Source organism: Rissa tridactyla, chromosome 25 (assembly GCF_028500815.1).
Source record: "Rissa tridactyla isolate bRisTri1 chromosome 25, bRisTri1.patW.cur.20221130, whole genome shotgun sequence".
Lineage (NCBI taxonomy): Eukaryota > Metazoa > Chordata > Aves > Charadriiformes > Laridae > Rissa > Rissa tridactyla.
The window spans coordinates 1,809,083-1,835,868 of NC_071490.1; the positions used below are offsets into that span (position 1 = coordinate 1,809,083).

General features: G+C 51.2%; 2 protein-coding genes and 1 pseudogene across 2 annotated transcripts; 2 read left to right on the forward strand and 1 right to left on the reverse strand.

Moving 5' to 3' along the window:
- Positions 1 to 229: 229 nt before the first annotated feature.
- LOC128901399 (olfactory receptor 14A16-like) lies at positions 230 to 1,204 on the reverse strand. Its single transcript, XM_054183356.1, has one exon. It carries the CDS (start codon positions 1,187 to 1,189, stop codon positions 230 to 232), a length of 960 nt encoding a protein of 319 aa, XP_054039331.1. The 5' UTR covers positions 1,190 to 1,204.
- Positions 1,205 to 7,196: 5,992 nt separating this feature from the next.
- Positions 7,197 to 8,203, forward strand: LOC128901400 (olfactory receptor 10AG1-like; annotated as a pseudogene).
- A 7,836-nt stretch (positions 8,204 to 16,039) lies between these two features.
- On the forward strand, positions 16,040 to 17,162 carry LOC128901401 (olfactory receptor 14J1-like; the record flags this gene model as incomplete). The annotated part of the gene is made up of 2 exons (XM_054183357.1): positions 16,040 to 16,501; positions 17,145 to 17,162. Coding segments are annotated over 2 exons (480 nt in total), but the record flags the coding sequence as incomplete, so codon positions are not given.
- Between the last annotated feature and the right edge of the window lie 9,624 nt (positions 17,163 to 26,786).

Here is a 26,786-nt window from a genome sequence, read left to right on the forward strand (position 1 = left end):
AAAAGAGTCAGCTTTCAAATTGCGCTAGAAAAACATTTATACAGGTTTCAGGTGACAGAGGGAGATGGGCTCATGTCTCAGGAGAATGAGCTAAATACAAACAATTATTTAGGAATGTAATAACCATAAACAACACTACAGGAAATGCTAGCAAATAAAAAAAAAACACACAAAAAAAGAAGAAAAAACAATAAACAGAGTACAGGCCTGCATTGGGATACCGTAGATGTCATTTGTGGACAGTGATGGAAAATTTATCAACATTGACAAACATCCAATAAATGACTTTCCTAATGGACTCCTTGAGCTCCTGGTTCCTCATGCTGTAGATGAGGGGGTTCACTGCTGGAGGTACCACTGAGTACAGCACTGCCATCACCAGATCCAGCGATGGGGAGGAGATGGAGGGGGGCTTCAGGTGAGAAAATATGCCAGTACTGATAAAGAGGGAGACCACGGCCAGGTGAGGGAGGCACGTGGAAAAGGCTTTGTGCCGTCCCTGCTCAGAGGGGATCCTCAGCACGACCCTGAAGATCTGCACGTAGGACAGGACAATGAAAACAAAACATCCAAAAACTAACAAAGCACTTAATATAAGAAGCCCAAGTTCCCTGAGGTAGGCATCTGAGCAGGAGAGCTTGAGGATCTGGGGGATTTCACAGAAGAACTGGCCCACAGCATTGCCCTGGCAGAGGGGTAGGGAAAATGTACTGGCCGTGTGCAGGAGAGCATTGAGAAACCCAGTGCCCCAGGCAGCTGCTGCCATGTGGACACAAGCTCTGCTGCCCAGGAGGGTCCCGTAGTGCAGGGGTTTGCAGATGGCAACGTAGCGGTCATAGGACATGACGGTGAGAAGATAAACCTCTGTTGCAGCACAGAAAACAAAGAAAAAGACCTGTGCGGCACATCCTGCATAGGAGATGGCCCTGGTGTCCCAGAAGGAATTGGCCATAGATTTGGGGACAGTGGTGGAGATGGAGCCCAGGTCAAGGAGGGCGAGGTTGAGGAGGAAGAAGTACATGGGGGTGTGGAGGTGGTGGTCACAGGCTATAGCGCCGATGATGAGGCCGTTGGCCAGGAGGGCAGCCAAGTAGATGCCCAGGAAGAGCCCGAAGTGCAAGAGCTGCAGCTCCCGTGTGTCTGCCAATGCCAGGAGGAGGAACTGGGTGATGGAGCTGCTGTTGGACATTTGTTCACTCTGGGCATGGGGGACTGTTGAAAGAGGGAAAGACCTTGGCAAGTTAAGGCAGACTTCTTTGACCCCACCTCATTCTGTTTTCGAAAAGATCTCCCCAAAGGGACTTCTCTTCCTTTGGTATAATTTAATTCGGCTCCTTTTTGTGAGATCAGCTTTGTGCTACTGAGGCACTTTCCTTGCAGGGGCAGAAATCCTTCTCTTTCCCATTGCCTTTCGCCTGAACACTGCTGAGCCCTGAGGGACAAAAGTGCTCTCTGTGCCCTAGTGCAGAGTCAGGAGAGCTGCTCTGCACACCAGTGACCTGCTGGGCACCACCCAGGTCTCCTGTGCTTACACCTCTCTCCATTGGACAATGGTCCCCCTGACAATGTCCTTGAAGAAGAAAATGGACTATTGTTACTGTTTGGGGAAGGGTCCAGTTTCAAAGTCGGTTTCTCCCATCTACTTTCTCTTTCCCTGTGCAGCGGAGCAGAGAGGGATGCAGCCGGGTGGAGTGGCTCTCTGCTGCCTGGAGCTGCCCCTGCCAGGAGCTGCTGCTCTGTGCCCACGTCTCCTCCCTGTCCCTGCTCCCAGAGCCCATCCCACGCGCTGGGGGCTCAGCTCTGCCCTGCAGACCCCTCCTGGCAGCTGGGCACTGCCCAGGGGCACCTCCCTCTTTGTGGCTCCTAAGGAGGAGATGAGAGAAAGCCCGATGCTGGAAGCAAAGGTGCTGCTGGTGCTGTGTGTAGGGAGAGGGGTGGGCGAAGGCACTTTGTGCGGTTTCTGGCAGATCTGCTGATCCTTTAGTGTAAGAGTTTAGTGATTTATTAAAACTAGACAGCTTCTTTCCCTTTTCCCTTCAGAGAAAGCTGTAGCACAGACAATGGAAAGGTCTTCATCTTTAAGGTAGACCTGCCCTGGGCTTCCTCTATAAATGCTGCCTCTGCCAGTGTTCTGGGGGTGATCTGGAGCGGTCGGCAGCCCTGACCCATGCAGCACCCTCTTGAATGCAGTAGGACCCTTCCCTGACAGCAGTTGCTCCTTCCACCCGCAGCTTTTCCCTTCAGAATCTTCATGGAGAGGTCCCTGCGCTGGACGAGAGCTGACCCTGGCAGGAGATATGTCCCTGCCCCAGCACACAGCCCCTGGGTGCAGGGACCCAGCTCGGAAGGACAGCCCTGGGCACCCCTGGCTGCACAGCCGGCTTTACACCCTGCAGATGTCCCTGGAAGAAAGGCAGCCGTCATGCCCTCTCCCTCTGACAGTGCAGCAGAGAATCCCTGCTCAGGAGCACGTCCTCCTCCTCTATGCTATGGAAACTGTGAGAGTTACTCTGACAGATCCTACGAGGGAGGAACCAGCTCTAGGAGGTCCCTCCAGGAACTGCATCTTTACTTCCCTGCAGCTTGAGACTTACCGTGTCAAGGGCTGGGAAGAATCCACCGCCAGCGAACTCTCAGCACCCTCCCGCTGCTGACTGCCTTTAACCTTGCTCTGCCTCACTCCCCTTTGGTGCCCGCAGGCAGCGCCCGCAGCCCTGCTCCTGGGCAGAGCTGTCTCTCTGCAGTGCTGCCCGCTTGCCACGAGCTCCCTCCATGCCAGGAGCCCAGCCCAGCTCAGGCACAGAGGACCAGCCCAAGGCAGCCCTTCTCTGCCCCCTCGGGGCTCCCTCCAGGTGTCTATGGGGCTCCAGGGAACCTGCTGGGAAACAGGATGAAGCAATCACTAAGCTGGGGAGAGGCTCTTCCTTCCTGCGCTGTCATTTCATGTATCAGGAAAACATTGAGTCTCAAGAATCATATTTTCTCATCCCATCATTTGTCAGGACACCCAGACAGGGATAGGGAGTAATCGCATTTATCCCTCCTGCTGAGGGAAGGAATTCAGCTGAGTCAATCAAGGCATCTCATCCCGGCTCTGTAGCCCTGGGGCCAGAAGGGGACTCAGCTCCCTCCCATGCCTGCTACAAACCCACAGGAGGTGGGATTCTTCTTGCCTCAGTTCAGGTGTGCACAAGATGAGCACCTGCAAGTGAGCTGTTTGTGTCCACTCCCTTGCTAATTGATGGAGAGTGAGGGAGTTGTTCAGGTGGGAACACCTGGTGACATTTGAGGTGACACCAGAGTTTGCCCAGGATATGTGCAGGTGACTGCAAGCCCTAATGCAGCAATGCTGAGACACAAGGCAGCATCTGGGGGCAACATCATGGAGCCTGGTGAGGAATTTCTTTGGTAGATGGAAATGAAAGTAGATGTTACATTTTGGACAGATAAAACCTTCAATATTCCTTACATCCACAGCACCTACAGAGGTAGTCATCTGACCAAATGCAGCTAAGTCCCTCTCTTTCTCTTCTCCACCAGCTGTATTTCCTAGATCTCTGCTGACTGTAGTGGCAGGTGTCTCATGGACCTTCCCCCGTTGCTCAACCTAATTCAGGACAGCTCCTCAGTGGCCATATACGGCTTGTTGTGCCACCTGAGATGCCAGCGCCCCCCAGAACAACTGCAGGTTGCTGGCAGGGACAGCAGAGCACCTACGGGAAAGCCATTCCTGATCAGAGCAGGTGCATGACAGAGACCCCAGAGAGCATTGCAGATTTGGTTCCTTTGGGCAAGCCTATGTGGCAGCCCAGGCAGGTTTGGTCTCTGTCGATCAGCAACCGAAACCCACCACTGCAGTGAGGCCCAGTCTGACCCATCTCCACCCAGTTGATGCAGAGCAGGTCATGAACAAGAAGCCCATCACACTGAGGGCTCAACTCATTTGGCTGCTCCCAGACTCTGCTGGGTCTTCTTCCAACAATCCTTTGCTGAGCCCCTCGGTGATATAACCAAGGAAGAGGCAACTGATTGTCACAGTGCTCCTCGATCACAGCATCTCCACACCCAAGGACATTTTCAGCAGCACCTTGTCCTCCTGGAGATCAACTTCCCCTCCAGCACAGCCCTTTGGGAGCAGCAAAGCCTTTTCCTGGCAGGGCTACGGAGCCCAGACCTGCTTTTCTGGCCTCTGGGTGAACAGGATTTTCACTTTTGGTGCTTTCACATTGCTGCCCTTCGTCCACTCCAGCATGTCTCTGGTCTCAAGCAAAGCATTGCACATACTGGGGCTTGGGGACTTGGTACTTAGTGACAAGGCTGAGCGTGGCCCCACTGCTCCAGCCAAAGTGATGCAGTGCACCAAAAGTGCACCAACACCCTCAGCCTGGGGCACAGAGCCGAGGAGCTGGAGTCCCATGTACTACCACAGAGTTTTGATACTGGTGGAAGAAATGGCGAGGAGTGCTGGGAAAGCTCCGGCTGCTAGTTGTAAGAGACGGACTGTAAATTCCCTGCTAAGGGGCAGAATGCCCTCCAAGCCTTCAATGGAAGGCCTCCAACACTCGCAAGGAAATAAATAATGCAGGCCTGGCCTTCAAAGAACTGATAAGGCTCACAGTTCTGGCACCGGAAAGTGTGGGAGAACCGTCTTGTGAAGACAAGATAGCTCTGCCACTCGTGTGGTGAGCTTGCTAGTTCTCAGTTCTCAAGGCCATTGTGTCTGAGACGTGACCTTTGCTTCATTATCCATGAAATACATATGAAAGCGCACACCCTGCATATGCTAATGAAGATTATAGAGATCATGCTAAACATGTATGACTATAGTTCTCTCCCCACCCAAATGATGCTACACATCAGCCGGGAGGGGGAGACGTCTGAGATGGAACTGCCCCATAACAAGTGGGGTGGGCCGTGCTAATTCGGCAAACATAAAAGGGGAGGGAGACGAGTATGATGGGGGTGGATTTACAGAAGGTTGCTCCTACAAGACTTCCCCTGAGTTTTGGCTGGCTCAATGCTGAAACTGGGATTGGTGAACTCTTCATCTTTTCCTGCTGTCTTTTCTTATGGAGCTCCTCTATGGGATGTGCAAGAGGTTGGGTGAGTCCTTTGTGGGTGAGGATCAGAGGAGAGGCCTCTTAGTGTGCCACCCTGGTGGGAGACAAAGCACCCGCAATCAGTATAAGGAAGCGGAGAAAGGCTTATTCAAGAAACCCAAAGAATTGCCAGGTCTTATTGGGGATTTTAATGACCGTGGCACGCACTGGAAGGGGAGCACAGCAAGATGCACACTGTCCAGCAGGTGTCTAACCCTAACCCCACCCTGCCCGAACCATAACCTAACCCTGCTCTGAACATAACCCTGACCTTATCTTAATCCTAACCCTAATCACTGCCTGACCCTAGCTCTACCCCAACCCCAGGTCATAACCCTCAACTCTAACTGTAACCCGCACCCCAACCTTACCCTTACCCTAACCCTAACCAAACCCCAACCTATTTGAAATCTAACCCTAAACCACATGAACTCTAGCTCTAATTTAAGCCTGAACATGAACCTTAACTAACCCTGACCTAACACTTATCTTAACCCAACAGCACGTGTGTAATGAAATCTGTATCATCCTATCAGGCAATGATTACCATAGTAAGTTTGTCACAAAAGAAACAAACTTGAGCATAGTGGGAGCACAACTGGGATGGACAGACAAGCTGGTATCACCTTGTCAGTGCTGTCTCAAGGCCTGAGCAGTGGCCTTTCGCTTCCTCATGATCTGGAGGCTGGAGGCACCACTGTGTGTCACCCAAGTCAGACCCTTGGGTCAGATGAACTGTTTTTCAGTTCTCATATACTGTGTTCCTTGTTTCTCCATTGACCCTGACAAGAGCTGAGTTACCTAGATATCCAGGCTGCAAATGGCATATTCCTCATGCAATGACCACTTGACCCCACCTCAAACTGAGGTTCTTAAACATCTCTCAGCTGAGTCCCTTCTCCATAAGAAGCCACCTGCTGTTGTGGTGCTGCTTGATTGTAGCTGACACCCTTCAGGTGTGCCCAGCAAGAAGCCCTTCTGCTCTGGGAAGGGGGGCAATGTGAAGGGAGGGCTGAGCTCCCCAGGCAGCAAGAGCACTGCTCTGCTTCTGTGAGGGCTTGCAGGGTTGGGATCAGAGCGAATGGGCCCTCGGCTGCATTTGTAAGCTGTCAGAAATCCAAGCGACAGAGCAGCAGGTTTGGGAACGCTGAATGATTCGGGACTTATTCAAAAGTTATAGATGCCTGACCTGTGCGGGAAAATTGGGTGTCATGGGGATATCACACGCTTTTAATCACTTTCTTCTCCGTATGATTGAAACCTGCATAAAGCAGTTTTCTTGCTTGCACAAAAATGTCTTTTAGCACCCTGAAAACTGGTAATTTAAGCATAACCTGCTGCTTCTCTGTCTTGTTTAAATGTGCCATGGATGCATCAGTGTCACTGGATTCTTTGGCAGAGAGAAGCTTGTGTTACTTCTGATGGGATTCACCCTTCACTAGGCAAAAACTGATGATTCAGATCTAAGATAGTCTCCCAGATCTTTGTGTGTGGATGCAGTGTCAGGGGATGAGCTCTCCCATGTGAGGAGAGCTGGGATTAATCTCTCTCACTAAGGTCTAAGAATCGAGTCATACCTTGCCTTGCTTTGGTTTGTTTGCCTCTCCTTGCCTAGCCTTGCCTTGCTTTGTCTTCCCCTTTTTCTTCCTTCCCCCCTTTTAACCCTATTCCTTCTTAATGTTCTTACATTAAATGCACCTCTTATGAGATCTGAACAAGGAACGTAAGTAAGGCTGTCCTTAAAGGCACTAGTATTTGTCTCTTTTCTTCCTTTTCTCTCATCTTTCAATAGGTACTCTATTTAATAAAATCACCTCTAAAAGAGAAAGTCAAGTTTCTTTTACCCATATGACAATAAAACCCCCAGTCATTCAGGCTCAAGGACTCTGGTCTCTCTCTTTACAAACCTCCCCTCCGCAAGCGACCCACGTTAGATTTCCAAACATTCATGCCTATCTTGGTCGAGCTCTCCTAATCCTGCAATGGCGTGTATGCTGATGTTTGTAGTCTTTCTCTAGGCTTGAAGTGTGTGTGATGGTGGACAGGCCACCAGCATCCTCTGAGAGCCTGTTGTTTGAATTGCTCTGTGCAGGAAAAATGCCCCAAAGAAAAGGCCTGGAGAATCACACCGGTGGATCTGGATTCATTCTTCTGGGATTTTCTGACCACTCCAGCCTGCAGGGCTTGTGCTTCACAGCATTCCTGGTCATCTACCTCATGGTCCTCACAGAGAACAGCCTGATTGCACTCATCACAGTGGTGGACTCAAGCCTCCACAGCCCCATGTATTTCTTCCCGAGGAACTTGTCCTTCCTGGAGATCTGCTACACATCAGTCACTCTGCCAAAAATGCTGGTGGTTTTCCTGCTGGAGGATGGCAGGACCTCCTTCCTTGGCTATGCTGCCCAGCTGTATTTCCTGGTGTTGCTGGGCAGCATTGAGTGCCTTCTCCTGGCTGTCATGGCCTATGACCGCTACATAGCCATCTGTGACCCCCTGCACTACCCCCTCATCATGAGGAGGGGTCTCTGCATCAGACCGGTGGTGGGGTCGTGGGTGGCTGTCGTACCAGTGCAAGTAGGACAGACCTACCAGGTGTTCACTTTGCCCTCTGTGCATCCCATGACCTTCATCGCTTTTTTTGTGATGTCCCCCCTCTGCTGGAGCTGGCCTGTGCAGACACATTCTGGAACCAAGTGACACTGTACACCATCATCCTGGTATTTGCAATCTTTCCCTTCTCCTTAATAGTTATTTCTTACATTAAAATTATCAGGGCAATTCTGAAAATACCTTCAGTTCTGGGCAGACACAAAGCCTTTTCCACCTGTTCCTCACACCTCGCGGTGGTGACACTCTTCTATGGCTCGGCCACAGTCGTCTACTTAAAGCAACGGTCAAGGGATTCCGTAGACACCGACAAATACCTTGCCCTGTTTTACACAATTTTTACCCCAGTGTTTAACCCTGTCATCTATAGCCTGAGGAATAAGGAAGTGAGAATTGCCTTGAAGAGACTCCTACGGACAAAGTGGTACTACAGAGTACGTAAAATCCTCTCAAATAGTCCCAAAGAAGTCCCACTGGGGTACATGGTTGCCTGAAGAAAGGCATCTCATACCTGCTGAAACAAAACCATGTGTCCGGCCTGGCTTTCATCCTCCTCAAGAAGGGGAAAGGTGTCCTGAGGCATTCCTCCTATGTCGTGTCCCACCTTGATATCTTTGTACTCTAAAGCATCTTCAGTGCCTCTGAGTGGTTTAATTCAAACAGCTACTTCAAGTTGTGCCTGACCAAATAATGTTAAAGGGAAATAGTCAAAGCATGGTCAGTAGCCATTGATGCCCAGAAAGTGAGACAAGTGGTGAAGAGACGACCAGCCTCACGTTTGAGAAATCGCTTGCAAGACCCCATGGGCTATCTTCTACAGCATCCCTGCATGGAATCACCTTAAAAGTGTTCAAAGATATGAAGGGCTTCAAAGCATCTCCCCCTGCTATGATGTCTTGCTCTGAGTTGTGTAATTCTTGACTAACCTGACATAAAAATAAAAGATAAAAAGGTCACCAGGAGGACAGTCCAGCACCGGAATGGGGTCCCAGAGAATGGTGGAGTTTCTGTTTGTTGTGGTTTAACACCAGCCGGCAACTAAGCACTACACAGTCACTCACTCACTTCCCACCAGTGGGATGGGAGAGAGAATCAGAAGGGTAAAAGTGAGCAAACTCCGGGGCTGAGATCAAGCAATTTAATTGGTAAAGCAAAAGCCGCACACTTAAGCGAAGCAAAACAAGGAATAAATTCAGTACTTCCCATTGGCAGGCAGGTGTTCGGCCACCTCCAGGAAGGCAGGGCTCCATACCACGTAATGATTACTTGGGAAGACAAAATGCCGTAACTCCAAACATCCCTCCCTTCCTTCTTCTTCCCCCAGATTTATATGGTGGAGCATGATGCTACGTGGTACGGGATATCCCTTTGATCGGGGTCCACTGTCCCAGCTGTGCCCCCTCCCAACTTCTCGTGCACTCCCAGCCTACTTGCTGGTGGGGTAGTGTGAGGAGCAGAAAAGGCTATGGTGCTGTGTAAGCCCTGCTCAGCAATAGTGGAAACATCCCTGTCTTATCAACGCTGTTTCCAGCACAAATCCAAAACACAGCCCCATACCAGCTACTGTGAAGAAAATCAACTCTACCCCAGCAAAAATAAGCATTTATGTGCTGAATCTGCTTTGCCACTCTGAAACTGTCTCTGAAAAACTAGCCCAGTGGGGGTTTTTAGCCCAAATGCATATGCAGCACTGAAGTGTGTTTCCGTATTGCCCTGGTTTAGGCCGAGTTGGCCAATGACGGACGACAGATGCTCTCCCCCAGCTCTCACTCTGAGGAGAGGAAGGAAAGAAAGAGATTTATGAGTTTAGAAGGAACTAGTCTACTTTAATGAAATACTTGTAATAAAATAAAAAGGAAATAATGAAATAGATACAATATATAGAAAACTGTATCAAGCTCCCAGGATGATGTCACTGTCAGGCACTGGGGAGGGCCCAGACTGGACTCAATGACGGACAGGAACTGGATTCCAGGTCTGGAGCCAAGAACGCACAGATCGGGGTCAAAGGCAAATTAACACCGAGCATTCCGCCACCTGAGGAACCTGAACGTACACAAGTCCACATGGTGGACAGACGATTCCCTGTCCTCTCTCTGCCTAGCCAAACAAGGTAACTTAGAGGAGAGGGGGCTGTAGGAACATGTTTCTGCCCAGCGAAGCAGGCGTGTCTCCCCACTAACTCCCCCACCTTCCCAGGTTCCCTTAAAGATAAGTATGAGGCTCTGCAAGGGGAACTCAATCATGACGAGGAAGATAATTCAGTGTCCACAGAGGTGTCACCAAAGTTAAATCAGACTACACCTCCCATCAAAACATTTTCAGTTAAGGAAAAAAGACCGGTCATTGTTGTAGGTGACTCCCTACAAGGAAGGGAACGGAAGGCCCAATATGCAGAACTGACCCACTTCTCAGGGAAGTCTGCTGCCTCCCTGGGGCCCAGGTTAAAGATATAAAAAGAAAACTTCCCTCCCTGGTAAGACCCTCAGATTATTACCTACTACTAATTTTTCAGACAGGCAGAGATGATCTGTTAACAAGAAACACAAGTGCGATCAAGAGAGACTTCTGGGCCTTGGGATGACTGGTTAAAGGGTCAGGACTGCAAGTCATGTTCTCCTCGGTCCTCCCAGTCACAGGGAAGGATGAGGAAAGCAACAGGAAGAGCTGGAAGATCAATACTTGGCTCTGAGCCTGGTGCCAGTGGCAGGACTTTGTTTTTTTTGATCACGGGATGGTTTACACGACATCAGGCCTGCTCGAGACAGATGGGGTACGCCTGTCTCAAAAGGGGAAAAGTATCCTTGCACAGGAGTTGGCAGGGCTCATCAAATGGGCTTTAAACTAGATTTGAAGGGGAAAGGGGATGAATCCAGCAGCAGAGAGGCAAGGGTCTTTGATGGCTTAGAAACTATGGCTGCGCCTGGGAATGGTCAGGTAGAAGTCAAGCCTTCTTCCAGCAAAAAGGTGGCAGGACCAGTAGCCCAGCTGAAGTGCTTCTTGTCCTGGGTTGAGCAACACAGGACTAATTTATCTTCTAATGTCTGGGAAAACGTCACTCTTAGAAGATTCTAGTGTCTGAATTCGTGAAAATATTTGCTTTATAGCCAGCTAAGCTACGTGGGATTCAAGGCCTCGGTGTTTTCAAGCCTTGGCAGGTGCAGGTACGAGGAGGAGCGAGGCCTGGGCATTTGACCCAGGCTGGCCAACAGGATTATTTCATACCATGAACGTCACATTCGATACAAATGAGAAAGTTTGCTGTGTCGTTTCTCTCTCCCTTGATGGCTGTGGTCTAGAGAAAGTCCTTGCCCTGGTGCCGGACCCCTGAGCCCTTCCCTCCCTCCTGAAGCCGTTGCTTTTGCAGTGTCCAACATTTACTCTCCCCTGCTGGGAGTGCACAGCTTCCTACTGATAGAATTGGCTGAGTATAATTCTTGTACATCTTATATTAGTATTGGGATTAATACTGGTGCTTTAACATTATTGTTAATTATTTAGTCTTATCCTATTAAATCTATTTATATTTCAACCCTCATGTTTCCTTGCTTTCCCTGATTCCCCTTTCTGTGTGGGGAGGGGTCACTGGGTGATAGAATAGTTGTCCAAATGACAAGAAATTGTTATGGGTTTTCTGAAAACATAACACGTCTACACTAATGCACGCAGCATGGGCAACAAACAGGAGGAGCTGGAAGCCATTGTGCAGCAGGAAAACTATGATGTAGTCGCCATCACAGAAACGTGGTGGGATGAGTCGCACAACCAGAGTGCTGCATTAGATGGCTACAGACTCTTCAGAAGGGACAGGCAAGGAAGGAGAGGAGGTGGGGTGGCTTTGTATGTGAGGGAGTGTTAGGAATGTCAGGAGCTTAATGATGGTGACAATAGGGTTGAGTGTTTATGGGTGAGAATCAGGGGGAGGGCCAATAAGACAGATATCATGGTGGGAGTCTGTTATACACTGCCCAACCAGGATGCAGAGGTGGATGAAATACCGTACAAGCAGCTGGGAGAAATCTCATGATCGCTGGCCCTTGCCCTGGTGGGAGACTTCAACCTACCCGATATCAGCTGGGAGCACAATACGGCTGAGAGGGAACAGCCTAGGAAGTTCCTGGAGTGTGTTGCGGAGAGCTTCCTGACACAGCTGGTGAGGGAGCTGACAAGGGAAAGAGCCCTGCTGGACCTGTTGTTTGTAACTGGAGAAAGACTTGCGGGGGATGTGACAGCTGGAGGCCATCTTGGGCATAGTGACCATGAAATTATTTTCAATTCTCAGAGGAGCAAGGAGGGTGGTCAGCAGAACTGCCACCACGGACTTCCAGAGGGCAGACTTTGGTCTTTCCAGGAGGCTGCTTGACAGAGCCACTTGGCAGGCAGTCCTGAAGGGCAAAGGAGTCCAGGAAGGCTGGACATTTTTCAAGACGAAAGTCTTAAAAGTGCAGGAGCAGGCTGTCCCCATGTGCTGTAAAATGAGACATCAGGGAAAAAAGACAGCCTGGCTGAACAGAGAGATACGGTTACAACACAGGGAAAAAAGGAGAGTTTATGGTCTTTGGAAGAAGGCCACTCAGGAAGGCTACAAGGATGTTGTAAGGCTATGTAGGGAGAAAATTAGCAGGGCCAAAGCCCAACGAGAACTTAAGCTGAATTTGGATGTTAAGAACAATAAGAAAAGTTCCTATAAACACACTAGTAACAAAAGGAGGACTCGGGAGAATCTCCATCCTTTATCCGATGAAGGCAGTAACATAGTGACAAAGGATGAGGAAAAGGCTGAGGTACTTAGTGCCGCCTTTGACTCCTTCTTTAGTAGTAGAGTGGGTTGTTCCCTGAGTACCCAGACCCCTGAGCTTGTAGACAGGGGCAGGGAGCAGAATGAAGCTGCCATAATCCAAAGGGAGATGGTGAGGGACCTGCTCCAACAGCTAGACATACACAAGTCTATGGGGCTAGGTGGCCTCCACGCGAGGGTACTGAAGGAGCTGGCAGAAGTACTCACCGAGCCACTTTCCATCATTTACCAGCAGTCCTGGTGAACCGTGGAGGTCCCAGTTGACTGGAGGTTAGAAAATGTGATGCCCATCCACAAGAAAGGACGGAAGGAAGATTTGGGGAACTACAGGCCTGTCAGTCTGACCTCACTGCCTGGGAAGGTCATGGAACAGATCATGCTGAGTGCCATTATGTGGCACATGAAGGACAACCAGGTGATCAGGCCCAGTCAGCATGGGTTCATGAAAGGCAGGTCCTGCCTGACAAACCTGATCTCCTTCTATGTCAGGGTGACCCGCTTGGTGGATGAAGGAAAGGCTGTGGATGTTGTTTCCCTGGAGGCTAATAAAGCCTTTGACACTGTTTCCCACAGCATTCTCCTGGAGAAACTGGCTGCCCATGGCTTGGACAGGTGTACGCTTTGCTGGGTAAAAACCAGGGCGATGGCCAGGCCCAACGAGTGGTGGTGAATGGAATTCAATCCAGTTGGCAGCTGGTCACAAGTGGTGTTCCCCAGGGCTCGGTATCGGGCCAGTTCTCTTTAATGTCTTTATCAATGATTTGGACGAGGGGATTGAGTGCACCCTCAGTAAGTGTGCAGACGACACCAAGTTGGGTGGGACTGTCGACCTGCTTGAGGGTAGGATGGCTCCAGAGGCAGATCTGGGCAGGCTGTACCGATGGGCCGCGGCTAATGGTATGAGGTTCCTCAAGGCCAAGTGCCAGGTCCCGCACCTGGGTCACAACAACCCCATGCAGCGATACAGGCTGGGGGAAGAGTGTCTGGAGAGCTGCCTGGCAAAAAAGGACCTGGGGGGTGTCAGTTGACAGCTGGCTGGATGTGAGCCAGCAGCATGCCCAGCGTGGCTGAGAAGGACAATAGCATCCTGGCCTGTATCAGGAATAACGTGGCCGGCAGGACTCGAGAGGCTGAGGGCCCTGGGCTCAGTGGTGCAGAGACTGAGGACAGTACAGGAGTAGCCTGAGTGTGCTTGAGGGCTGCTGGTGGAGCCGGTGGAGCTTTCCTTTGTAGTGGAAAACAGCATGAGAAAGAAATAATGCCCCAACATGCAGCTGGGGAGGTGCAGACTGGACACCAGGAGAAAGAAATGTCACTCCAAGGGCAGTGCTGTGGTGCAACACGCCACCCAGAAAGAGTCTGGATCAGCCCAAGGCTTTGTGTTTCAGGGAAGAGCCAGGGAGGATGGAGAGATCTCAGCAAAAGAAGGTGACAGCAAGGTGGGGCAGCCGGGTGGATGACTGCAGCCTGCAGGGAAAGAGGCAGAGGTGATGGCACACCATAGGACAGCCTGTGGTGGAGATGACACAGGGATGCAGCAAAGCTGAAAGGCCCCTAACAGAGTCAACCTTTTCATGTCTTGGGCTATGGCTGTTGTCTCTGCCACTGATGCCTACGAGGAGTCAAGTTATCCTTCCAGCACTGGGGTCTCATTGCCTCCTCGTCCATACTTCAGAGCCTGGGAGGTGTCATACCATAGTGCTGGCCTTGGCATTGCACATCTCCACACCACACTGTGCCAGGAAGAGCCCTGAGGAAGGAGTGAGGGACAGGATCTCCCTTCCTGGGGGCTGGGGGTCAGGCCTTGGCCCTTTGGGCGATGGGGTCAGGCCTTGGCCCTTTGCACTAATGAAACACATCCAGGGTTACTCAGCATCAGAGCCACCTTCACCTTGCTTTTCTCGACCTGTCATCACTGCCTCCAGTTTCTGCTCTAACCGGACCCTGGGGACAACATCTCAGTGGTGTCCCTCAGTGGGACCCATTAACACTCCAAGAAACTTTGGAGTTTGAACCTGACTTTGACTTCTTGAGAGGTTTTTTCAGCTTCCTCTCAGTGTCTGAGGTTCGTGGACTCAGCATCAGTCCCACCAGAGGGGTCATTAAAACTCCTTGGGCTGGTGCTCTGCGTCTGAGCTGGGCTGGGCTCCTGGGATGGAGGGAGCTCATGGCAAGCGGGCAACGCCTCAGAGAGACAGCTCTGCCCAGGAGCAGCTCCTCTGCCAAGCGCAGCAGGGCTGAGGGCACTGCCTGGGTGTCTCGGGGAGATGAGCGAGGCAGAGAGAGAGCTTAAAGGTGTCAGGATTGGGAGGATGACTGAGAGCTCACTGGAGGAGAAATCCTTGCAGCCCTTGGCACAGTAAGCCTCTGGGTGCAGGGCAATGCAGGTGGAGTTCCTGGAGGCATCTCCTAAAGCTGGCACAGCCACAGCTTATGGGATCTGTAAGGAGGCGGAGGGGGAGGAGGGGTCTTGTTATGAAATGTGAATAGCCGTGAAGCCAGGGTGTGCAGGCAGGGGTGCCCAGGGCTGTCCTTGAGCAGGGTCCCTGCACCCCATGGGTCTGTGTGCCGGGGCAGGGACTCTGCCGGCTGCCAGGGTCAGCTCTCAGCCTGCCCAGGGAGACCCCCACGGGCATGTGGGGAGAAGCTTTGGAGAAAGAGCAACCGCTGGCAGGGGAGGGTCCTGCTGTTGAGAGGGTGCTGCGTGGGTGAGGGCTGCTCACAGCTGCAGATCACTGCAGGACGTTCCCTGGAGATTTTTCAAGAAGCACAGCACGGCAGGGGCTACCTGCAAGGGAAGGATCCTGTTCTTCCAATCTTCTACTCCGGGTTGTCTGGGTGGGCGATGGGACAGAGAAATTCATCTCTCAGTTGAGGAGGGGGCACTGAAATTCCAAATCTGTTTCTCTTAGAAGTGAATAATCCAGGGAGGATTGGAAATCAACAACTGAATCTCTGCCCCTGCAACGATACTGCCCTCAGCAGCACAAAGCTGATCTCACAAAAAGATATGAATGAAATTATTCTGAGGAAAGAGAAGTCATTTTGGGGAAAACTTTGGGAAATGGAATAGGATGGGCCCAAAGAAGTCTGCCTTAACTTGCCAAGGTCTTCTCCTCTTTCAACAGTCCCTCATGCCCAGAGTGAACAAATGTCCAATGGCAGCTCCATCACCCAGTTCCTCCTCCTGCCATTGGCAGACACACGGGAGCTGCAGCTCTTGCACTTCGGGCTCTTCCTGGGCACCTACCTGGCTGCCCTCCTGGCCAACGGCCTCATCATCACCACCATCGCCTGTGACCACCACCTCCACACCCCCATGTACTTCTTCCTCCTCAACCTCACCCTCCTTGACCTGGGTTCCATCTCCACCACTGTCCCCAAAGCCATGGCCAGTTCTCTCTGGGACATCAGTGATATTTCCTACTTGGGATGTGTTGCACAGGTCTTTTTCTTTGTTTTCTGTGCTGCAACAGAGGTTTATCTTCTCACTGTCATGTCCTATGACCGCTACGTTGCCATCTGCAAACCCCTGCACTACGGGACCCTCCTGGGCAGCAGAGCTTGTGTCCACATGGCAGCAGCTGCCTGGGGCACTGGGTTTCTCAATGCTCTCCTGCACACGGCCAGTACATTTTCCCTACCCCTCTGCCAGGGCAATGCTGTGGGCCAGTTCTTCTGTGAAATCCCCCAGATCCTCAAGCTCTCCTGCTCAGATGCCTACCTCAGGGAAGCTGGGCTTCTCATATTAAGTTGCTTTTCAGCTTTTGTGTGTTTTGTGTTCATCGTGCTGTCCTATGTGCAGATCTTCAGGGTCGTGCTGAGGATCCCCTCTGAGCAGGGACGGCACAAAGCCTTTTCCACGTGCCTCCCTCACCTGGCCGTGGTCTCCCTGTTTGTCAGCACAGGCATTTTTGCTTACCTGAAGCCCCCCTCCATCTCTTTCCCATCCCTGGATCTGGTGGTGGCAGTGCTGTACTCAGTGGTGCCTCCAGCAGTGAACCCCCTCATCTACAGCATGAGGAACAAGGAAGTCAAGGATGGAGTTTTGAAACTATTTTAATGGTGTCTACTTCAGATTAATAAGGTGGCCATTATACCACTACGGCTCCAACTGTACATCAGGAAAAAGCAGGACTAACTATTCTTCATATTTGTCTTTCTTATTTCGTTGTGTTTTTTCAATGTTTTGTTGTTGTTGTTTTGTTTGTTTGTTTGCTTTATACCTGTGATTTTCTTCTTGGTCTCCTACATGTTTTTCTCTTGACCCAAATACCTAAGGTATGTATGGATCTGCGCTCCCTGGTTAGATAAACTCAATAAAGAAGCCAGCAGAAAATTATTAGTTTCTGCTTCCATCTCTTCACTTCTCCTCCGGAGCTGGCCGAGCAGCCCCAGCATGCAGGAGGGGTTCAGAAGGAAAATGCCCATCTGCTCCATGGAGGATCTGCCCTGGGGGCCCTTGGGGCTGCCCCGGCTGCCTCGCTGGGCACTCTGCCTCTGCTGTCTGCGAGTCAGGGCTGCTGCTTCCCTGGAGCCATGGCCAAGGACAGCAGCAGGACGTGGCCTTTCCAGTGCTGGTTTCTCCTCACACCCCCACTATCCTGCTGTGCCCTTGCCTTTGTGTTCCCCCTAAGGTCTCGTGTACCTTGTGACCGTCCTGATGTCTCTACAGCGGCATCCCTGTGGCTGCAGGCAGGAACAGGCCATGTGAACCACTGTGTCAGAGGGGGCCTTCCTACTGGCACCACTGTCACTAACGGGACTCCTCAAGGCAGCGGTAGAGGTTGGATGGCTCTTCCAAAGCTGGTATCAGGAACGCACCCAAGGAACTGTTCCATGAAAAGCTCTCTTGGTGTTCTGGGGCTCTCCACAGACTCAGGGGGACAGGGTCAGAGTTGCAGGGGAATCTGTTAGGGACCAAGGGCTGGGCCTAGAATCATAGAATCATATAATCATAGAATCTTCATGGTTGGAAAGGACCTTTGAGATCATCCAGTCCAACCATACACACACCAAAAAAAAAACCAACCCGCAAACAAACAACCTACAATCTCTGCCCTTCAGAGCATGCCCTGAAGTGCCAAATGTAGACATTTCTTAAATACCTCGAGGAATGGGGACTCAACCACCTCCCTGGGCAGGCTGTTCCAGTGCCGGACCACTCTTTCAGTAAAGTCATTCTTCCTGATATCTAATCTAAACCTCCCCTGCCGCAGCTTCAGACCATTTCCTCTGGTTCTGTCGTTATTCACCTGGGAGAAGAGGCCAACACCCCCCTCTCTACACCCTCCTTTCAGGTAGTTGTAGAGGGCAATGAGGTCTCCCCTCAGCCTCCTCTTCTCCAAGCTAAACATGCCCAGCTCCCTCAGCCTCTCCTCATATGCCCTGGTCTCCAGACCCCTCACCAGCCTGGTCGCTCTCCTCTGGCCACGCTCCAGCACCTCAATGTCCATCTTGTACAGAGGGGCCCAGAACTGAACACAGCACTCGAGGTGAGGCCTCACCAGAGTACAGAGGCACGATCACTTCCCTGCTCCTGCTGGCCACGCTGTTCCTGATACAAGCCAGAATGCTGATGGCCTTCTTGGCCACCTGGGCACGCTGCTGGCTCGTGTTAAGCTGGCCGTCCACCAGCACCCCCAGGTCCTTTTCTGCCGAGCAGCTTTCCAGCCACTCTGCCCCAAGCCTGTAGCGTTGCTTGGGGTTGTTGTGACCGAAATGCAGGACCTGGCACTTGGCCTTATTAAACCTCGTACAGTTGGCCTTGGCCCATGGATCCAGCCTGTCCAGGTCCCTCTGTAGAGCCTTCCTACCCTCCAGCAGATCAACACTCCCACCTAGCTTGGTGTCATCTGCAAACTTACTGAGGGTGCACTCAATCCCCTCATTCAGATCTTTGATAAAGATATTGGTGGCACATGTCCAAGAAGAGTGCAAATGGCTTTTGATTGTCCTTCCTGGTACTGTCCCACTTGTGGTGCGGCTGATGGCCAATGCTATCCTAGAGAGGAACTTGGAGTTGCCAGCAGAGCTCAGGCGATCTCCCAGAAAAGCACGTGAGTCTGGGTGAGCAACGAGTGGCACCTCATAAAATGACTGACCATCCAAGGTGGAGTGTCCTTGAAGGAAAGGTGAACCTGAAGAGCCCATGGGCTAATGAGGCCCCTGCAATGCCAGGAGGCAGCAGGCCAAAGGGACATAAGACTAAACAACGGTTCAGTCCACTGTCCTGGAAACCCTGCGGGATTGATCTAGTGCAGCCCTTCCCTGCCCTTTGTGAAACTGAAGACACCCCTTGGTCCTGCCAAGCCCTGTCCTTGGCTACTGAGCAATGAGGGAAGATGGAAGGGGGCTTAGCAGCAGTGATCCCTTTCTGGCAAGTTCTGCTCCTCACCCCGACCAGCATGGCCAGTGCAGGGTCACCCCATGGCCTCAGGGCACCACAGCCCCCTCCCTCTGCAGAGCAGAAACAGCAGCTCAGGGCCCTGCAGGGAGCACGGGGTGGGAACCAGGAATGTCCAGCCAGGCCAGCCTGGACACGCTCACCTGGGGAAAGGCTCTCTGGGGAGAAGGGGTGTCCCTGGAGAAGGGCAAGGGAGCATTTCTGTGCTTGCAGGGAGGAATCCTTGAGAAGGAGAAACCTCTTCCTGCAGGCCCCCACTCTGGACAGGCTGCTCTGTGCCTGGACCAGGACTCCTGTGCTGGCCTGGGGAGAGGGGCTGGCACTGAGGGGACACAGACCATCTGTGGCCCAGGCACTGGGGGAGGCCACCAGAACAGGCGGGCTGAGGGGGACAGAGCCCTGAGGGCTGCCAGGGCACTTTGCCGGGGGGATGTCTCCCCACCCTCGAGCACACCTGTCCCATGCGGTTCCAGCATGGTGGGCCCATCGAACCATTACTGGGGCAGCAGGGCCAGCCTCCCCATTGCTCTCCAGTTTCCCCGTCACTTACTCCTCGCTCAGTCACATCCCTCTAAACTACCCAGGTGCTGCTTTGAGCTTCAGGCAGTTGGAAGAATGCCCTGGTCTTTCAGCAGGCTAAGAATCTCTTCAGCAAAATCCTTCCATGTGTTTATATCTATCCTGTCCCACCCATCTCTCTCCCATACTTCGAGTGAGGTTATCCCTTTTGGATGACGACCCTCACTGGAGGAGGTTCACCAGGTTGAAGAAGCCCATGTCCCTCACCGTCCCCACACAGGGCTTATGTGCTAGGCCCCAATCCTCAAAACCAAGAAATTCCAACTGAACTCAAGAAAACATGTTTCGGCATCAAGGGCGCATGACCCTGGCAAAGGCTGCCCTGAGAGGCTGTGGAGTGTCCATTCGTGGAGATACTTAAAACCAGCCTGGACATCTTCTTACGTGACCTGCTCTGGCTGACTCCCTTTAGGGCAGGGGGATTGATCTAGATGATCTCCAAAGATCCCTTTCAATCTACATGATTCTGTGAGGACATGGCAGTCCAGCAAAAGGCTCTATGATTAGAGTAGATGCTTGTGAGGTCCCTTCTGCCTGAGAACCCCAGTCCAGCAGCAGGCCAAGGTCTGGCATGTTGATTGTGAGGTCACTGCTGCTATAACAGCGGGCATCTGCTTTGGATGCTCATTTTGGGGTCACCCCTGTCTCTGCAGGTGGCAGGCCAACCCCAGGCTCAAGGCTGGGTTCGGTGCCTACGAGGTTCTTTCTCCATGAGTACCTGACAGGCCAGCAGCAGGCACATGGTGTGGATGTTGGTTATGAGGTCAGTGCTGCCAGAATCTCTGATAGACCAGAAACAGGCAGATCTCTCTGATACTGCTTTGGAGGTCACTGCTGTCTGAGTGCCCGATAGGCCAGCACCAGCCTCATGGATGAGCTCGGTGCTTGGGAGGTCACTTCTGCCTGAGTCCTTGATAGCCCCGCAGCAGGCGTATGGCCTGAATGCCAGTTGTGAGGGTGCTGCTGCCTGAGGACCTGAGAGACCATGAGCAAGGTCAGAGGTGTTTGAAGCCCTGTGTTCCAGAGCACCCCTTAGGCCAGCAGAGGGTTGATGACCGGCCTTGGTTCTTGTGAGGTCCCAAGTATGGGACATGCCAGCAGCATGGGTATGAATGCAACACACAGTATGGAACACACCAGCACGTATGGAACATGCCAGCAGCTAGAGGTTGCTTGTGGGATCACTGTGGCCTGGGCACATGATTGTCCATCAGCAGGCTCACAACTGGGGTCTGTGTGTGTGAAGTCATTTCCTTCTGCATACCTTTTTAGGGCAGGATGAGGCTTGTGGCTGTGTTAGGTGCCTCGGAGGTCTCTTCTTCCTGGAAACTTTCTGGACTCTTCTGTAGGTGGTGGGACGTCCACACTAATGGTCCCAAGGCTTCTGCCAGCTTTTACTTTCTCAGCAGTGAAATGTCTCAGCATTTCTCTTCCCTGGCTTGAGGTTTCTGGGCTCACTGGTAAGGCATCCGACAGAGCCAAGGTGCCTGGTCATGAATACTGAAATATTTATTAATAGAAAACAGTGATTTAACAAAGTTAGCAGTGAATGCGACAGTGTTTTACGAGATTCGATGACAAGGTACACCTGATTATTTACTGCATAGAGGCCAGGGTCAGACAAGCTCTCAGGGAGACCCTCCCGTTGAGTCATGAGGCTCAACTTGCTTTCGAAACTCCTTCTCAGAGAGGAGTCTGGGTGCGGCTGGATCCAATCCTAGTCCCAGCCTTGGTCAACGGTTTATGTCTAAAGGATTATATATGCGCAATCAATCCTTTACATCACTTAGCTAAGATTTCAAAGTTTAGCACTCTATTAGTCACTTACCGAGAATCCATTGCGGCAAGGAATCTCTCAGCCTCGAGGAGACGAACCTTAAGTGAGCGTCCCCGCTCAAGGGGAGGTCCTGTCATGCAGCCCGCTGCCATGCAGGAGAGCTCCAAGGGCTCTTGCTCTGTCCACTGTTTATAGAGTAAGAGAATTGACCTATCGTCATATTTGCATGGGAGCAAAATATCTAGGCCCCCACTCCAGACAGTGTTTTGACTGTTACCAGCCATCCCCCAAAGTCCAGGTGCAACTCATCACAACTCCCACTGATGGTTATGGCTTGAGCAGGAGCCAGAGGGGCAGGGAAGGGGGAGAGCACAGCACCACAAGATGTGGCATGCAGGGGTGTGGTTTAGTGGTGGACCTGGCAGTGTTAGGTTTACAGTTGGACTCAATGATGTTAAAGATCCTTTCCAACATAATTGATTCTATGCGTCTGTGGTTCTTTTGAGCCTCAGGACTCTGTTTCATCCTCGCCCCTTCTTTGGGAGGCCAGGAGGTGTCACAGAATTTTCCTACACTTCTCATTGCTCCCCCTCACATCCCTCTGTCCCAGGAAGAGCCCTGGGCCACAAGTGAGGGACAGGATCTGCCTTGCCAGGGCCTGGGGCTGAGGGCTTGGCCTTTCTGCTGCATCAAACAAACCAAGGGTTTCTTCAGCTTTACAGCCACCTGCACTCTGCCTTTGCCCACCTGCAATCACAGCCTCCAGCTATCTGCTCTAACGAGTCCCTGGGGAAGCTTTGTCAGGAATGGCCCTCAGTGGGGCTCATTAATGCTTCCAGGTACTTTGAGTTTGGCTTCTGATTTCTTGAGCACTCTGTTCAACCTTCTCTCAGGATCTGAGGCTCATGGACTCAGCAGCAAATACACCATGGGGCTCATTAAAAGACAGAAAGCCTTAACAAGGTATTTCTCCTTTTGTAATTTTCTTCAAGTCTTCAAGACTTGTACAGCTAATTAGAGAGGTTTCATAGCGTAATTAAGTAGGAAGATTTCAAAGATGCATGTTTTATGTTGAAGGATATATTTTATTACTTTTCACTTTAAAGAAGAGGTGATAGAAGCATTCTCTGATTGATATTGATGCAGAGTGTTTCCTCAGGAAGTCTGGGCAGAAAGGAAAAGCAGTCCCTTGATGTCCATTGCTGCATGGACAGCCTTGCTCCTCACCTCCCCAACCTCACCATTTCTGACATTGGCCACCTGGGACTTACATCACTGCTCCTTGCACCAGACTTCTCCACTGATCTCTGCAGCTGGAGGTTACAGCTCCATTGCACCATCTCCCACCTGAGCTCCTTAGAGACATGGCTGCACCCAGGCACAAGAGAATTTTTCCCCATTCTTCAGAAAAGTAAAGCACAATCGGTTTTCATAAATAATAAATCGTATTCTGTAATCACACGCTAAGTACAAGCTACCACTAATGAGGTTGCTTTTCTACAAGGGATAATCTTAGGAGAAATATTTTAGGTAGTTAGATAAAAAAAGATAGATATAAACATAATTAAAGATCTGGATAAGGAGACAATTAGACTGTTGAAAGACAGTCAAGCTGTTCAGTCTCTGAAGGTGAAAGCAGCAGCATAGGTGAGAGGTATCTGAATGAACAAAGAGTAAATGGAGAAGAAAACTGAAGAATTATGGAAAGGGCCTTTGCCTAGACAGTCTGGATCTGAAAAGGTGACTTCAGAAATGGTCACTGTATCAGGACAAGTATATGAACAATCAGAGAAACTGACTGCACTGTATAAGAGGGAGAATAGTTGTAATGGCATCACAGGGAAGATCAATATTTCTTCGGAATGTCCTTTCTGAGAGGTCATGGGATTGGCAGAGGTCTCTTGTGAGAGAGGACAAGCAAGTGGTGCACCCGTCTTTGGAAGAATCCAAAAGTGCAACCCAGGGAACCCCAGGCTGCACAGGCTCACATCGGTGAGGAGCGGGCCATCAGTTCGAGTCCTTTTGGGTGATATTTCTGGGCACCAACAACAGAATGTGTCCAAAACCCATCAGCATGGACTTACCAAGGATAAATCATGCCTCGCCAACCTGATTGACTTCACGATGAAGTAACTGCCTTTGTGCATGAGGGCAACTCTCACCACGTTTGTCAATAGCAATAAATTGGGAGGATTGTTTGTTTACCAGTTAATTTACCAATTCTCAACACAGGCAAAACAGGCCCAACTTGGGAAAATTCATTAAATTTATTTCCAATTGATTGTAACAGAATAGGACAGTGAGAAAGAAAACACAACTAAAAACACCTTCCCCCCTCCCTCCCTTCTTCCCAGGCTCAACTTCATTCCTAACTCTTCGTTTCTGAGCTTCCCCAAATGTGGCTCCTTCCCACTGACTGCAGTTCTCCACAAACTGCTCCAGCGTGGATCCTTTCCACGGGGTACAGTCCTTCAGGCATGGACTGCTGCAGTGTGGGTCCCCCACAGGCCACAGGTCCTGCTGCAAAACCTGCTCCAGCATGGGCTCCTCTCCGTGGGCAGCAGGTCCTGCCAGGAGCCTGCTCCACCGGGGTCCTCCATGGGCTGCAGGTCTAACTCTCCTAAAGGAAAAAGGCCAGCCCAGCACGGCTTCTCTTCTGGACCAGACCACAAGAAGTCCCGGAGGATGGCTGTTTCCTACGCCCATGGGACTTGAGAAAACTCAGTGTTGATAATACTCCAGTGTTTTGGGTATTGCTGAACAGAGCTTGCACGGTATCAAGGCCTTCTCTAGTTCTCACTCTGCTCCCTCCAGTGAGTAGGTGGGAGGTGAGAAAGAAGTTGAAAGGGGACCCAGCCAGGACCGCCGATCCAAACTGACCAGAGGCATATTCCATACCATATGACCTCATGCTCAGCAATAAAGGCTTGAGACAGAGGAAGAAGACGGTGAAGTTTTTGTTGTTCAAGGAGTCTGCTGCTTGGAGACTGGCTGGCCATCAGTTTACTTGTGGGAGGTGGTGAGTGATGGCATGTGTTTTGCTTGTTGAGGTTTTCTTAATCTCTTCTCTTCGCTTATTAAACTGTTATTGTGTCAACCCCAAACTTTTCAGACTTCATTTCTTCCTTGTCCCACTTGGGAAGGGGGAAGAAAGTGTGAGTGACTGTGTGGCTGCTGGGCTATTGGCTATTGGCCAGAGTCAACCCACCACAGCAAGGAAATTTCTGATAGCTGGGAGCAAGTTCAGCGGTTGGCCACCAAGATGCTTAGGGGCTGAAGGGGAAGGGCCTTGTTTAGCCTGGAGAAGGGAAGGTCTCGGGGACCTCATACCAGCCGGTCTGTCCCCACGGGGAGGTTTTCAGGGCCAAGAAAGGAGTTGAAAATAAGAGTGTTGAACTAGCCTAGCCTTTAAATCATTTCACATGGGATGGTTCTGCTTCCCACTTTCAATCATTGGCACCCAGAAACCTCAAGTGCTTTTCTTCCTCTCCTCCCAAAACCTGACCAAGTGATATGGAGAAAGCAAGCAGAAAGGCCCTAGGTCTCTGTGAATTAGCTGGGGTCTGGCACTCGGAGGGCCGTTCAGTGAATGTCAGTTATTTCATGGTACACCAGGTAAAGAATCAAGCTGGGAAGTCAGCCTGCAAGACCAAACCAACAAGGTCCATGGACAGGCAAGGCTGTGTCTGGAGACCTTTACACCTACAGCATAGATCAAGCTGGGGCTGAACCTCAGGCCTGGGCTTAAAGGGACTCCTGGGCTGATGGACAGAGGTGTGGGTGGAGGCCCCATGTGAAGCTGGTCAGGGCCATGAAGGCCTGTGGATGTTTTCAGGGCCCTGTCACTGTTTCCATGGGAGCCCACCTGCCAGTGCCCTCAGTAGGCCTCCTTCCCTACTGTCCAGGGTCTGTGCTCTGCTGCTCTCCTTCCCTGTTTCCCTGGAGATCTGGGAGACCACAATTTTACGGTCACTACAGCCAAGGCTGAGACTGGTCTTCGCATCTCTGACCAGCTCTTCCTCTTTTGGGAGTACCAGCTCCACTTGTGCCTCAGACTGTGTGGCCCATTTGGCAGCTGTGCTAAGAACCATCAGCATGGACTCACCATGGGTGAATCAAAGAAAAAAGCAGCCTACAGAAGGTGGAAGCAAGGACAGGTAGCCTGGGAGGAATACAGAGAAAGTGTCTAAGCAGCCATGGATCACGTTAGGAAACTAAAGCCCAGATAAAGTCAAATCTGGCCAGAGGCATCAAGGGCAACAAGAAAGCTGATTTTCAAAAAGGGAAAAAAGGAAGATCCAGGCAACTACAGGCCAGTCAGTCTCACCTCTGTGCCTGGCAAATCACGGAGCAGATCATCTTGGAAACTATGCTAAGGCACCTGCAAAATAAGGAGGTGATTGGTTACAGCCAACATGGCTTCACCAAGAACAAATTGTGTCTGGCAAATTTGATGGCCTTCAATGACCGGGTTATAGCATTGGTGGATAAGGGAAGAGCAACTAACATCATCTGCCTGGACTTGTGCAAAACATTTGACATTGTCCCGCATGACATCCTGGTCTCTAAATTGGAAAAACATGGGTTTGACCAATGAACCACTTGTTGGACAAAAATCTGGCTAGATGGTTGCACTCAAAGGGTTGCAGTCAATGGCTCGATGTCCAAGTGGTGAGCAGTGACCAGTGGTGTTCCTCAGGGGTTAGTACTGGAACCAGTGCTATTTAACATCTTTGTTGGCAACATGAACATTGGGATTGAGTGCACCCTCAGCAAGGCCGCCGATGACACCAAGCTGTGTGGAGCAGTTGACAAGCTGGAGGGAAGGGATGCCATCCAGGGGGACCTTGACAGGCTTGAGAGATGGACCTGTGTAAACCTCATGAAGTTCAACCAGGCCAAGTGCAAGGTCCTGCACACGGGTCGGGACAATCCCAAGCACAAATACAGGTCGTGTGGAGAATGGCTTGAGAGCAGCCCTGAGGAGAAAGACTTGGGGGTGCTGGTGGATGAGAAGCTCAACATGAGCCAGTGATGTGCACTCGCAGCCCTGAGAGCCATCCGCATCCTGGGCTGCATCAAAAGCGTGGCCAGCAGGGGGAGGGGGGGGATTCTACCCCTCTGCTTTGCTCTGGTGAGACCTCACCTGAAGTACTGCGTCCAGCTCTGGAGTCCTCAACATAGGAAGGACATGGACCTGTTGGAATTGGGGTTGTTCAGCCTGGAGAAGAGAAGGCTATGTGGAGACCTTATAGCAGCCTTCCAGTATCTGAAGTGGGCCTACACGAAAGCTGGAGAGGGACTTTTTACAAGGGCATGAATTGATAGGACGAGGGGTAATGGTTTCAAACTGGAAGAGGGTAGATTTAGATTAGATATCAGGAAGAAACTTTTCACTCTGAGGGTGGTGAGACCCTGGCCCAGTTGCCCAGAGAAGCTGTGGCTGCCCCATCCCTGGAGGGGTTCAAGGCCAGGCTGGACAGGGCTTGGAGCAGCCTGGGCTGGTGGGAGGTGTCC

Coding starts and splice junctions, on each gene's coding strand:
- LOC128901399 (XM_054183356.1), bottom strand. CDS start 1,189: ATGTCCAACAGCAGCTCCATCACCCAGTTCCTCCTCCTGGCATTGGCA.